Source organism: Camelina sativa, chromosome 19 (assembly GCF_000633955.1).
Source record: "Camelina sativa cultivar DH55 chromosome 19, Cs, whole genome shotgun sequence".
Taxonomy (NCBI): domain Eukaryota; kingdom Viridiplantae; phylum Streptophyta; class Magnoliopsida; order Brassicales; family Brassicaceae; genus Camelina; species Camelina sativa.
In genome coordinates this window covers 5,813,169-5,826,506 of record NC_025703.1, presented here as the reverse complement: position 1 = coordinate 5,826,506, position 13,338 = coordinate 5,813,169, and the positions used below count along the sequence as shown (strand labels likewise).

General features: G+C 35.3%; 4 protein-coding genes across 5 annotated transcripts; 1 reads left to right on the top strand and 3 right to left on the bottom strand.

Moving 5' to 3' along the window:
• Positions 758-2,046, bottom strand: LOC104765055 (two-component response regulator-like PRR37). Of its 2 annotated transcripts, none has more exons than XM_010488713.2 (4): positions 1,684-2,046; positions 1,427-1,561; positions 1,168-1,332; positions 758-1,076 (listed from the first exon to the last, which is right to left on the bottom strand). In XM_010488713.2, the coding sequence occupies exons 1-4, from the start codon at positions 2,032-2,034 to the stop codon at positions 963-965; spliced, it is 765 nt and encodes a 254-aa protein (XP_010487015.1). In that variant the 5' UTR covers positions 2,035-2,046; the 3' UTR covers positions 758-962. The 2 variants fall into 2 exon arrangements, with proteins under 2 accessions (XP_010487015.1, XP_010487017.1); XM_010488715.2 differs by having other exon boundaries at positions 758-1,073.
• Positions 5,190-6,007, bottom strand: LOC104765054. The gene has a single exon (XM_010488711.2). It carries the CDS (start codon positions 5,923-5,925, stop codon positions 5,383-5,385), a length of 543 nt encoding a protein of 180 aa, XP_010487013.1. The 5' UTR covers positions 5,926-6,007; the 3' UTR covers positions 5,190-5,382.
• Positions 6,325-7,111, top strand: LOC104765053. Its single transcript, XM_010488710.2, has one exon. The coding sequence runs from the start codon at positions 6,383-6,385 to the stop codon at positions 6,992-6,994; it is 612 nt and encodes a 203-aa protein (XP_010487012.1). The 5' UTR covers positions 6,325-6,382; the 3' UTR covers positions 6,995-7,111.
• Positions 7,944-9,121, bottom strand: LOC104765052 (nucleolar protein 56-like). The gene is made up of 5 exons (XM_019240819.1): positions 9,059-9,121; positions 8,800-8,957; positions 8,522-8,709; positions 8,177-8,429; positions 7,944-8,103 (listed from the first exon to the last, which is right to left on the bottom strand). Exons 1-5 carry the CDS (start codon positions 9,119-9,121, stop codon positions 7,944-7,946), a joined length of 822 nt encoding a protein of 273 aa, XP_019096364.1.

Genomic DNA, 13,338 nt, shown 5'->3' with positions numbered 1-13,338 from the left:
AGTGTGTCGAGAAGGAAAAGGTGGAAAAGTAAAAGCAAATGAGAGGGCTTCAGCCTTCATCTTCACATATATTCGTCAAAGCAGAAAATAAAGGGGACAAATTTCAGAGAATATAATTTGCAGATTTTGAAGCCTTATTATGTTTGTTGTAAGAATTATATGTCTTAAAAAGTGATTGGAACTTGGTTCCGTATCATGTCTTTCATCTCCATCCTCTCTCTATATTTTCATGCATCAATAATAATAAACCTATAATGAATAATTGGATGCTTTAATTAATTAATTTGTAGACATCATTCTTTAGCTCCTTGCCTATCATTGCAAGAATTTTGTGTACAACTTATCATGTTTCTCTGTTTTGTTGTGACCAATATAAGTCAGCATTATTCTTTATATCCATTCATATGTAAGCATCGGAAGAAAGAAAAAGAAAGGCCACAAGCTATTTTACGTTTAGTCATTCCGTCTTATGATTAAAATTGCATCATATATTCCTTAATACACAATTGTTCCACGAATCCACTAGTTAATTAATCTCTTATCAACTCACCCAATTTATTCGCATCGTAATAAAAGATGTTGTTTGCCTTAAATAATCTCAACAAACTTTTCACCCCTCTTAGAATCGTCCTTTTGGTTTTCATATTAACTTTGATTTACCGTAAAAAGGTAAAGTAGATGAAAGAAACCATAATAATCTGATCTTGATTGCCATTGGCTAAAATTATTCTCACGTAATAATTAGATATGATGATAAAAAAGTGAAGTTCTTTTATTTTATTCACTAGACAGAATCTTCATGTTCATTAACCCCAGGAATAATTAAGTACATTATGATAAATCTAGCATGAAAATATATATAAATAAGTTGCTTAAGTAAACTAAACTAACTGATCAAATTCAATAGCTAGCGACATTAATTGATTCGGAATTAAGTAAATTTTGATAGGTAGTAATTAAGATCAGAAGCTCCACGTGTTTGGATGATGAGCATCTCCAGGTGGGTCAAATTCACAAGGAAAAGGAATGAGGTTGGACATTGCTTCGTGAAGCCATCCGTCATCATGTTCCATCTGCTGATGATTGTGATGCATTAGATTTACAAATAACAAGTAATGATGGCATATATAATAATACAACGTCTTGGAATAATCAAATATATAATACCTGCATTAGATAGTCGTCTGATCCTGAAAACATATCTTCGTCTTTTTCAGAATGGTTGTTGTGATTTTTAGACATGTGAGATTGTTCTTCACATGTTTCATTGTTTCTGGCAAATCGGCCCCGGACGCGAACTCGCCGGTCGGCTAGGGTTTTACGACAAACATACTGCATATACATATAACATAATTCATGAACATTCAATAACCAAATAATACAATTAACTAAATAAGAATGACAGTGTATATGTATGTATACGTACCTTGATGGTCTTATTGAAGTTGCGTTGGTTCTTTTTCTTCAAGTACCTCATAATTCTGTCTTTTCGTTCCTCCACCGAATAGCGTCCCACTTTTATGTTTGGCTGATCAGCTTGTATCCCTCCTTCATTATTGCCCTGCTTCAAATAAATATAATCTTTTATTTCAATTCTTATATGTATTCATAATCATTTATAATAAAATAGTACTACATGCATGTCTTTCTTATAGTAAATGATTGTGAGACGTGTATACGTACCCAAGATTGCTCTCCTGTGGCCGGACGGAACAAGGGCTTGATCTCCGGTGAAAAACCGTAGTATTCTTGATCTCCACCGTGAAAGTATTGTGTGGCATTATTCACACTCATTTTCTGGTAGTAATTGTTGTATTCAGGCACCGAGACGACGTCAGAAATCCCAAAAACTTGGGGTACAAAGATGGATTCTGTATTAGAAGAGGTGTTAAAGGAACCATAACAGTCGTCAAGGTAGCTAATAAACGCAGAGTCTACGTCAGGACATGAAGAAGAGCCGTGAAACTGTGAAGAAGTCTCGCCGGAAAATGTTGTGAAATCAGCGCCATAAAACTGAGGAAGCGATGATGCCATTTTGTTTAATTAATTTGGGGTTTTTTGGGAGGAAATGAGAGTGTGTGCAAGTGTGTATTATATATAGGAAACGTTGAGAGGAGTTTTTGTGTGGGGATGTTACAAGTTGTTGAGTTTGGGCAGGCTGACCGTAACACAAATTGGGCAGACCGAACACACCAGACTTACAGTTAGTGAGACTCTCTATGCTCTGTTAATAACTTCTTACACTCTCTTTTCATGCTGTCAAAGCCATTTTCTTAACTTAATATCTTAACAGCTACATGTGATTTTAATTATCAGTTGAGATGGACATTTTTATATATTTAGTTCCCGGTGCTTGTCTGATTCGAAGATTTGTTGTAACAAATGGTTAAATTGTAACTACTAGCTATAATGTGAAAATTATAAACAGCTTCATTAATCGAATATAAAATTTTGATATATACTAAGATACATTTGTCGAATGGTGATACGTTAGATAATACATGGAGCACACGCGAATAATTAGATATCTAATTTAAGCCACACCAGTTGTCCTCAGTTGCCAATGTTCTTGTCTCGTCTTTTTTCATTAAACAGAAAAAAGAGAATTTATGAAAATGAGAATAAATGTTCTAGCGTTTTTTTCAAAGGGCCGTACACAAATACTCACGCTATGAAAACTACGTAAAGAGAAACCCTACGCCTAGCCCCAGAATCTTAACACATGTTCTTCCAATATTTTGCACCATTTTAATTTATTAATCACTCTTGTGTACAAAACAGCCCCTACTACGACTTGAATCTACCTATAAATATTTACGATATTGTCTACGAACTTAGGTTTGTGCCTATTTACCCATCTGTCCACAGTCCAATTGATATGCCCTGCAGAAGGAGAACTAATAATAGTGCTTTTGCATGACAACCATGTATGCGTATTATACAAGATTTGATATCTAAACTTTAGTCGCCAATGCTTCTAATATATAAGTATATAACCACCAACGTCGGTAATCTCTGGGATCTGTGAAGATTCTTGCCATGGTTCAAATTCCTTAAGTTGTATGTATAACATATTTTTCAACCTCTAAATCACCACGAATTGGTTTGTTTTGAAAAAATGAAGGCAATGCTAAAAAATCAAATATGGCTAGTGGGACTGATACGAGATCATAAGCGTATATATCAAATACGGATGGCTGCCTCAAAACATGTTCTGTGAGATAGGAGATTCGAAGAAAGATGATGGATGGGTCATGACATGACTGAATATGCATTCAAAGACTAAAGTGAGACATGTTTTTCTTTCATTTATCTTGTTTTCTGTGAAGTTGTACAACTTCATAATATTAGATTCTCTGTCCATGATCTGCTAAACTTCAAACTCGGTCTCATGGACTAGACAATGAAATATTTTATGAGAAAAAAGAAGATTTTCCAAAATATCTTAAACTTTACATCATATATAACATGCCAGTTAACTCTCATCTATAGTAAAAAAAAAATCAACATGAAAATTGGGTATTAATTATTAACAAATAATAATAAATAAAAAAAGTTACGAAATTGCCATGCATACATGCATAAGAATAGAATATCATTTATTTCGAAATCTACTATCCGATCTTATTCTATTTGTGGATTTCATTATGCTCTTCCAAAAAGAAATTCATCAGCTATCTCTAACAGCAGTGAATTATCAATATCTGAAACTCTGCGTCGTGTTGCCCTTCAAAGTACTGATACCTTTTTTACTGAATTGTTTATATATAATTTTTGAGTTTTTGGTTGCTTTTCGTTCAAACTTAAAAAAGTTGTTCTTGGAAATCTTACTCTCATGTGTTCTGTTAAGCTAAAGCGAAACTGATATCTTAGTTCGATCTTTTATTTGTTATCAGAAAAGATTCCTACCTTTAGTTATCCTACACTTTGAAAGAAGCATTCATTCTTCTCAAAAAGACTGATCTGTACAGTCTAACTATAACTCTTAAAACTATATATTATAAATTGTCAAAACATTTCAAAGCTTTTTTTATTTTTGTTGTTGAAGCAAAAAAAAAGAGGTTTTTATGGGAAACTGAGAGAGATAAATATGAAAGATTAAGGCCTTGAATGGCTGTTGATTTTAAAAGTGTTTTTGGTTTTAGATTTTTCAAAAATCTATTTTAAAGCCAATCAAGATTTTGCAAAAATTAGATTTCCTAAAAATTAAGGAATCCAGATTTTGTTGGTTTTTGGTAATTTTCAAAGAAAAACCAAAATCTATGTTTTACTAGTTTTTCATTTTTAAGCGTGACTTGAATTCTTTTTTCTATTTTTCTTTTTTTAATAAATTTTTAACATAAAATCTAAAAACCATAAACCAAAATCTAAAATCTAAAAACTAGAAACTAGAATTCAAAAACTACTTAAAGTAAAACATTCATGGCCTAAGATGAAACGAAAAAGAAGAGAAGAAATCTTAACGTGCAATTGTTGCAAGTTGTGTTTGGCTATTGTTATTGGTGCATGTTGCCTGAGGAATGAATCTTTTAGGCATGTAGCTGTTTCCTTGAAGAACCAAAAAATAAAAAGAAGTTAGAAAGTTTTTGTTCTTTTTTTTTTTCAAATATTTTCACATAAAATTTAATTCACTTTAGAAGAGTATTCTTTCCCTCACATAGTTACATTTACTATTGTATATGCTGCCCAAAAAGAGAAGATATGTCCTGATTTTGTTCTGCATGCTTAGGTAACCGGGCTCGAGTTGCTGCCTAAACATTATCTATCTTTTATCCTAGAAAACAGAATACCAAGTTTCTGTCAATTTCTCATTCAGTTCTAAAAGAAATTGAACCATAAGCAAAGATAAATGAAGAAAAGAGAATAAGTAACTAAATGATGAATTTCTTATTTGGCTCTTGGAACTTAGAATCTCTGTTTCGTTAAACAGAGTAGGTGAGTAAACATTTCAATCCTTCATCTCCAGCAATATGTGGCTTGAAATAATGTTGTTCTCAAATAACTTATAAGTTCTCTATTTTATACTCTGTGATGATTTTGACTATCTTGATGTTAAGATCTTACTCCTTGATTCATCTATGTGATTTTTTTAATACTGTTAACACTAATTTTCATACAAAACTTCCACTTAGTTTTTTTTTTGTTTCCAGGTATATTTGGAGTATTCTCGAGAGGTTTGACACATTGACTAGGATTAATGAAGCTTATATCAGTGCTAAAGAAAAAAAAAAGACAGAACCATATAGAAATATCAGCTACTTTGTTTTTAGCTTCTTAACACGAAGAAGCAAATTTGGATTTTAATTTTGAGGCCTAGACATAATTAAAGACTCTGATAATATAAGGATAAGACAATGACTTGCTGGAGAAACATAAACTATTTTAGAAGCGATCAACGATCCTGAGGAGAGCTTGAGTTAACGCCAAGTAAACCTCCATATGGTAACGGAAACTTGAGGGCACTTGGATGTTGAGTGTCTCGAGATCGGTTTTGCATGAAAACGCAGGATCCACCACCTTCACGCTGACGTCATACGCAGCCTTGTCGTAATCTCCGACTGAAAAGTGAGCGTCAGCCTCTCCCACGCCACGCTTAGCAGTTGAAAAACCCAAACCGCACTGCTTCAACGCTGCTGCAGCTTTGGGATTTCGGTAGTAGTGCTGGGAGCCCAAAGTGGAAGCATTCTTGGTTAGGGTGAGGAGGTGAGAGTAGATGCATCTGAGGATGATGCGAGCCAGTGCGAATTTGTCGGCTTTAGGAGAAGCGGGGTCGGAGCTTAGACAGCGAAGACACAAGGTGGGATTGTCAGAGTTGTGACATTGTTGCATCATCAGCTCTTCATCGGCTCTGGTGATTACTGATATTGTTGTTACAAGTGTGGTTAGAAGAAGAAGCTTTCCAAGCAAAGCCATTTTCTTGTTCATATGTTTTATTGCTCATCTCACTTTTTTGTAGGTAAGTGTGAATCATCATCACCACACCACACCACCATTGTAGGTAAGTGCTGTTACGCTTTCGTAACGTTCGGAGATAATAATTCCATTAGTTGCAGTTGACACGTGGTTCAAGCGTTTAGTTAACACAAATATAACGTGAGTGGTAGACATTTTTATTTTTTTCCGGTTATTATGGGCCGTAAATGGGCTTAATCTACCGTGGGCCAGTTTAAGAACGTTTGACGGTGCCAAGTCGAGCTGTATTTTAATGACCGTTAGAGGCGTTCAGGACAAATCTGTAAAATCGCATAAAATTTAAAAGTAAAACCCAAAAGAGCCGTTACGGAAGAGCCTTTCACGTTATTAATAAAATCCACATTTCTTTTCCTCAGCGAATCACACAAACTTACATTTCTCTATCTCTGTTTCTCTCTATATCACATCAATGGCGTCAGATCAGAGCACGATCATGGAGGCGAAGACGAGACATCCTCTTCACCAGATCGCAGATACACCAACACACAAGCTTCTCCTGAAACAATGGTTAAAAGAAGAAGAGCTCATCCTCAGCCGCGTCTCCCACAAAGAATCTCAGATCGACTCTGTTCGTAGAGAAATCACTCAGCTTTACATTTTCTTCTTTCTCTTCCACTCCATTTCTCTGCTACTCCTCTTCCACGCTTCTTCTTCTTCATCTGTCGCTGCTGCTTCCAGCGCCTGTAAAAGATCGTGGATCCCTTCACTCTGTGCTCTCTTGTCTTCGTTGGGGATCATTTGGGCGGTACGGTACAAATCTGAAGTGGAGTCTCATCTTGAGAAGCTGTTGGAGAGGGAGAAAGAAGATGCGAAGCTTCTGCGTAAGTGCGTTGAGGAGTTGAAGAAGAAAGGTATCGAATTTGATTTGCTTAAGGAAGTGGACGCTCTTCGTAGAGCGAAGAGTTTGAGAGTTGAGTCGAAGCCTGTGAGGAAATGGTCTGCTAGGGATTTTGTAACGCTCTTCTTCTTCTCTGTTTCGTGTTTGGTTCTCGCCATGATTAGACTCATTCTCTGCGATTAAAGATTCTCTTATTATTATGCTCTTTTGATTTCGCATTTGTAATGAATGAGTCACAGCAGAACTCTCTGGTTTCTGCAATTTTAGTTTTGTTTCAGATAATAAAGAACATGTTTGATTCATCTAATTCAATCCTTATCTGTAGTGTTTAATTTCTTTAGTCCACATTTACAAAGATCCGTTTCAAGATTTTGATTTTCTATTTGACCTGAAAATTAATAATAACCAACCTTGTTCTTTTGACAGCTTAATTAATAGTTGAAAATCTGATATATAATTTCTCCATGTTTAAAAGTTGTTTTAAAGTAAAAAAAAACAGAGCCATGTGGGGAAAAAGAACTAGTTTAAGACAGGCTCAATAGTAGTAAATTAGTAATCAAAAGCTATGTGGGAAGAAAGAAAACTAAAAACTAGTGCATTACTACTGAGACTGGTTTGTTTATTCATCATCTTGTGACTTGGTTTTCTTCTTCTTCTTCTTCTTGCTGTCACCATTATCTGTTGTTGTCAACTCCTCTTCTTCTACTGCTTTGCTTTTCTTCTTCTTTTTCTTTGATTTCCCCTCTTCCTTCTCCTCTGTCTTTCTCTTCTTTTTCTTCTCTGAGACTTCTTTTACAGTTTCTTCTCCCTCGTCTAGACAAAAAGAGAACAACCCATCAAACAAAACCGTTTACCTCAAAAGATCAGAGAGCTTTGTTGGGTCATTAGAGAGATTAGAGAGAGTTATATCTACCTTTCTTTTCAAGATTTTCCAGCACTTCTTTCATTACGTCAACATTCTTACGTGGGGCAACACCTTTGTCATAAAAGTCAAGTCGTTCCTCCACTTGCTCCCTTAGTTTCTCACCAAAAGCTGTAGTGCTGCTATCTGCATACGACACCACCACACAGTTTTATACAGCAATGCATTATCTTTAACTATTTCAAACAACTCGTTCTTATTTAAGGAAGTCTAATTTATACCTGCAAAACAATCAATCCGGGAAGCAATGGAACACTTGTTTGCAAGGTAACGAGCAATACGGCCCTTGTTTTTGGCAGATGCACGCCCGATGAATGACGAATGGAATATTAGACCATATTTGGGTGTGTTTCCACGTGTTTTCAGCGCCCTGAAATTTACATAAAAGTCAGCTACTGCAGTGAAATTAAACTTGCATAGCAGAACAAAGCTTGAAAATGCACCTGAAAAGTGCCTTCTCAGCACCGAGAATCTGGAGAGTTGAAGATGGGCACTTGGCAAGATTTGTAAGACTTCCTGCATGTGAAATCAACCTAGCACCAACCATCTCTCCGATCAAGGCTGCCAAATTTGGAGCAATGTCGCTCATTTTAGTAACATGATAATCATGGAGCTTCTTCCTGTAATCAGCAAGGTCCATAACTCTCTGAGCAAAGGTCTGGACGTTGATCAGATCAACGGGTGATAAATCCTGGCCTTCAGATAGGGAAAACAAGCAATGTCTTAGAACAAGAGAACTAATATATACATTGTAAGAAATCATCAAACAAGCTCCAACAGTTTCTTACCCATGGATGCTTTTCCAGCTTCAACAACCTCTCTTGCCTTATCTTCATCCCCCAAGACTTCAGTAAGCATTGGGATGTGCTCTTCAGACAACTTCGACTTGTCCTCGATAATCTTTGAAACTCGGGCATAAAGGTAGTTATCATTGACTATCTTGACAAGTTCAGGGAAGTGCCACGAGTACCATTCTCTGCATAAACATTACATATACTGCTCTCAGAAACCATTTTCTATCACGGTAAACAAACAACAAGACATAATCATAAAGGCAAAAACAAACCTGACTCTCATAGCAAAGGAATTGACATCCTTATCAAGCGTGTCAAGTAGGAAAATAGCTTGAATAACCATGTTATCCACCCGGTTAACATTGAACTTCACCTTTGCTCTGCTGTAACTGTGAGCTAGTCCAAGTTGAGCTTTTTCCAAATCACCAGGCTACATTATAAGAAACTGAATTGATATTGAGCATAAAATAGCGAAAAACATCAGCAGAGATATATAGGTATATAAGGTAAATCATAAACAAAAGTTGTCACCTTTAGGTCTTTGATGAACCTATCAAAATGCTGGCGCACACCTCTAAGAAGCTCATAAATCATAAACAAAAGTTGTCACCCTTCCTTCACTTTCGGGAGATTCAGCTCCAGAAAACTTCTCAGCTCATCACTCATATACCCTACAAGTTTTAAAAGGTGTAGAACCAATACAAATATCAATACTTGTTATCAAAACCTCAAGCAAAAAAACTAATACAGAACAGAATAAGCAGATTCCAACTGTGGTCTTTCTAGACAAAATCCAATTATGTAAGATGATGACGGCTTTTGCTCTAACATTAACTAGATGGGCCTGGCCCATTAAGTAATCTCGGCCTCTGTGAAGTGTGGTTCACAATGCGATTAATTTGCATAATTTGTCATATGTATTAAAACCGCATTTGAAAACGATAACCTAAAATATATATTACGGCTTAGGTGTGCGGTTGAAGTAAGGGTTTTTCGTGAAGATACTGAAAATTCTCATAAATATTTTTGAGAAACAACATATTGTGTGTGTTAATTTTTCGAACAAAAACAATCATAATTTGGACATTTTACGTATTATAACAGATTTAGTCAAAATTTGATAATTACTATAATGGCCCCTCACAAATGATAGTCTATATTGGAAATTAAGTTTGCGGAAAAGGCACATATGCTTTTGTATTTTTATTTTAAGTTCCTTTCTTATATTTGGGTTCCTACTTCCATTTTGAAAAGATAAATATTAAATATATATATTATCTATTACCAAACTGTTTATAACCATAAGAAACCGGAATAAATAAATCACACGAAGCGGCTCTTCTGATATAACCGATCGGTTATCGGAAAAATTGACTTTATGTACTCAACCAGATAAACCGGTCCGCCATGAAAATAAGTGAAAATTCTCTTGCTGATGTAAAAAAACTAGCAAAAGATACGAATTTTGAAACTTCCATGTCTTGATATATCAAGGAATTTTTGGTTAATGCCACTACTATCAAATAGTACTACAATACCAGACGCATATACCAAAAAGTTGCAAGTCCCAATGTCAAAACATATCTTGGGGTAAGTTTTGCTGACATTTAAAATTTCAGTTTGCTTTTTCTTTCCTTACCATGCCATGGTAAACAAAAAGAATCAAGTTTTCCTTGTAATGCATTGTAGGAAAATAGAGCTATTGTAGTGGATGAACTTGGAGTTACTATATGGATCTCGATTGTATGGTAGGTCGTATTGGGGTGATCAAGATTTTGTGATGGTAGACACAGCAGGTGTTATGACTGTTTCAAAGTCACCATTTGGTGTCATGGAAGAGCTGAATGTATCATCCACCATGGCCATGATTGGCACAAAAGGTATTAAAAATCTCCCTAGTTCTCCACTCAGTGTTTAAAAAAACTAATATGCCTAATTGGCATGCTATTAAAAATCAGATTCGACTCTTGGAAGTCGGAACAATTGTTTTCTCTTGTTGAAAACTCTCCTCCTAATTTGCTATATATATTTTCTCTTACCGAAGAAGTCATCTCCTATTCCTTCCATTTGAAAAATCTGTCGCTTAGCAAGATGGCCAGTGAGGTAAGTTTTAAACCAGTTTCTTTGTTTGATACTTGCTTTCTTATTCTATCTCAACTTCTTTTGCAACTGGCATTCACTGTTCTTTTAGGATCAAGAGGATGTTTGTTACATGGATGTTCAAGAATACGCAAAAAACTACACGAGAAGAAATCAAATACTAAGGCTTGTGCATATCGCCAACCATTGCTTTGGTGATATGTTCTATGGAGACTTTATGGAGCTTGATGCGCTCCGATTGGTGCATGATCTCTTAAGTTGGGGAAAATATGTTTTGTGACATATCTTTGTACTTCCACGTTGTAAACCAAATTAATGGGAGATTAGGAGAAGACTATATTGTAGACAGATTATACGCTGTGAGATGTACGAGGTCTATTCAACAGATTGGACGATTGACTATTGGCACAAGTAATTCCACCACTCAATTATATTATATATAGATAATGTTTGTGTGGATTTGAAATTAATATAACAAGATATAATTATATACTTTTAAAGAAGTTTAGTAACTTATTAAATAAATTAATTATTTAATAGCTTATATTACATAAATATTCTTTTAAATACGTATCTTTCAAAACTTGTACAAAAATTATATAAATTTCCCTCAGTTATGGTTTTGTAGTTTTTCTTAATTTCTTTGTTATCATGTCATGTCAGTGATATATTTATATATCGTGCTGGTGTGGAAATTTCGGAAATACTATTCTCATAAGTATATCATAGCCGTAGGAGTGATTCTGTATATGATAATCATGTGGTTTAAGGGTAAGTAAGAACGTGCTAAACATAGTTAGCTTTTTCTGATTTAGTGTTTAAACTCTCTACAATTATGAGTATGTGATATGTCATTGGATCTGGGCCTTAGTAAAGAAGAACAAGGGGCCCAAACATGAAGCAACTGTTTTGTGTGTAAAACAATAAAATTAAACTGGAACTCATCATTAATCAGCTAATTAAAAATTTAAAACTAATAATTTCTAATCAGTAATGAAATGATAGAATCGCAATAAATAAATACAAAAACATACAAAAAAAAAAGTGAACCAAAAGAAAACCAATTCACCCAAAACAAAAGTAAATCAAACAAAGGTGGATTTCAAAGTTCAATTACTATATGGTTTCAATTTTCTTAAAAAGAAAAACAAACAGACAGATTCTTCACTACTGAGATTTGTACAGTATACCAAGTTAATTATGTTTCCATTTATACTAATACATTTTTTTGTCCCAATACACGGAAACGAAGCCGTTTTTGAATAATAACATTGCGTTCCGTTTTGCTATTTTGCGTTCTGACGTTTTTGGGAAAGAAGCTCTTTGATGAACCTATCAAAATGCGTTCTGACGTTTTTGGGAAACAACACAAAGGTCTTTGATGAACCTATCAAAATGCTGGCGCACACCTCTAAGAAGCTCAAGGATGAACTCATTGCTCTGGCAAGGAATTTTAGTGGCTTCAAATATGCAAGACCCGAGTTTTGGCTCACCCACTCCCAAACTAAACTTGGGCTTCTCTCCTTCCTTCACTTTCGGGAGATTCAGCTCCAGAAAACTTCTTAGCTCATCACTCATGTTTCCTACACACCAATACAAATATCAATACTTGTTATCAAGAACCTCAAACAAAAACTAAACAGAACAGAATAAGCAGATTCCAACTGTGGTCTTTCAAGAGAAAATCCAAATTATATAAGAGCTCGATTTATAGAATAAAAAAATGCTATTTCAAGCATAAACATAATAGAAAGCAAGTATTACAGTAAAAGAGTTAACCTTCAGAGACGGCGTTGATTTGGTTGAGAGCATCGAGTGCAGACTGGAACGGTTGAAACGCAGTGAGCTGGACGACCCGACCAAACCGACTAAGGTCCGATACTGAGCTCCGAACCGCCTCCGCGTTCTGTCCAATCTCATCTATACCGTGTTACCGTGTACCTCGTACAGTCCGTAGCCGGAGGGTGATTCGGAATACAACGCCATTGTAGAGAGAAACAAAAAAACCCTAGCCGTCTTTTTAAAAATTGAAAGTCGAGTATTTACGCAGCAGTTTTCCGTTTCGGAGAAGAATCAGAGAGATTAGGGTTTAAGGTTTCACGCAGGGAAGATGATGACGGCTTTTGCTCTTACATTAATTAAATGGGCCTGGCCCATTAATTTTATCGGGCTCAACCAAACCACGCAAAATGACTAACATGTGCCAATATTATTCATGTAAGAAAACAAACAAACAATAGCCAGGATATTGAGGTAACTTTAATTGAAACTTGTTTTCGTTTTCGTTTCTGTTTTCCTGTAAAACCTATTGGGTTTATACTTTATAGGTAGATATTGATGTCGATTAGTTGAACATCCTCTTGTTATAATGGCATTTACTTAGGTTGATGATCTATTCTACTTGGATGTGGAAGCTTATTCACGAAATTACAAGGGAAGAAACTTAGTGCTAAGGCTACTTCATATCGCAAAGAATTGCATTGGCCCGATGTACAATGAAAAATTGGAACTTGAGGCACTTCAACTTGCTATGATCTGATTCGACATCAAGAAATTGTGTGGGATATGTATTTGCTCACAGTTATATATGAAAATATTAAAGGGAGATTGGGAGTAGCTTATGTCTTGGATGAACAGTGGTGTTCAAAGAAAAGCAACCAGTTAGTCACCGAAGACAGCTACCTAAGAAACGAGTTAGAAAGAGCTACAAT

Excerpts from the sequence above, each read along its gene's own strand:
- LOC104765055 (XM_010488713.2), bottom strand. The coding sequence starts at position 2,034 with ATGGCATCATCGCTTCCTCAGTTTTATGGCGCTGATTTCACAACATTT. Across the intron at positions 1,333-1,426 it reads ACTTCAATAAGACCATCAAG|TATGTTTGTCGTAAAACCCT; the intron begins GTACGTATACAT and ends ATGTATATGCAG. Across the intron at positions 1,077-1,167 it reads CAGACGACTATCTAATGCAG|CAGATGGAACATGATGACGG; the intron begins GTATTATATATT and ends CACAATCATCAG.
- LOC104765054 (XM_010488711.2), bottom strand. The coding sequence starts at position 5,925 with ATGAACAAGAAAATGGCTTTGCTTGGAAAGCTTCTTCTTCTAACCACA.
- LOC104765053 (XM_010488710.2), top strand. The coding sequence starts at position 6,383 with ATGGCGTCAGATCAGAGCACGATCATGGAGGCGAAGACGAGACATCCT.
- LOC104765052 (XM_019240819.1), bottom strand. The coding sequence starts at position 9,121 with ATGATTTATGAGCTTCTTAGAGGTGTGCGCCAGCATTTTGATAGGTTC. Across the intron at positions 8,430-8,521 it reads AGCTGGAAAAGCATCCATGG|GCCAGGATTTATCACCCGTT; the intron begins GTAAGAAACTGT and ends CCCTATCTGAAG. Across the intron at positions 8,104-8,176 it reads GCTGAGAAGGCACTTTTCAG|GGCGCTGAAAACACGTGGAA; the intron begins GTGCATTTTCAA and ends TGTAAATTTCAG.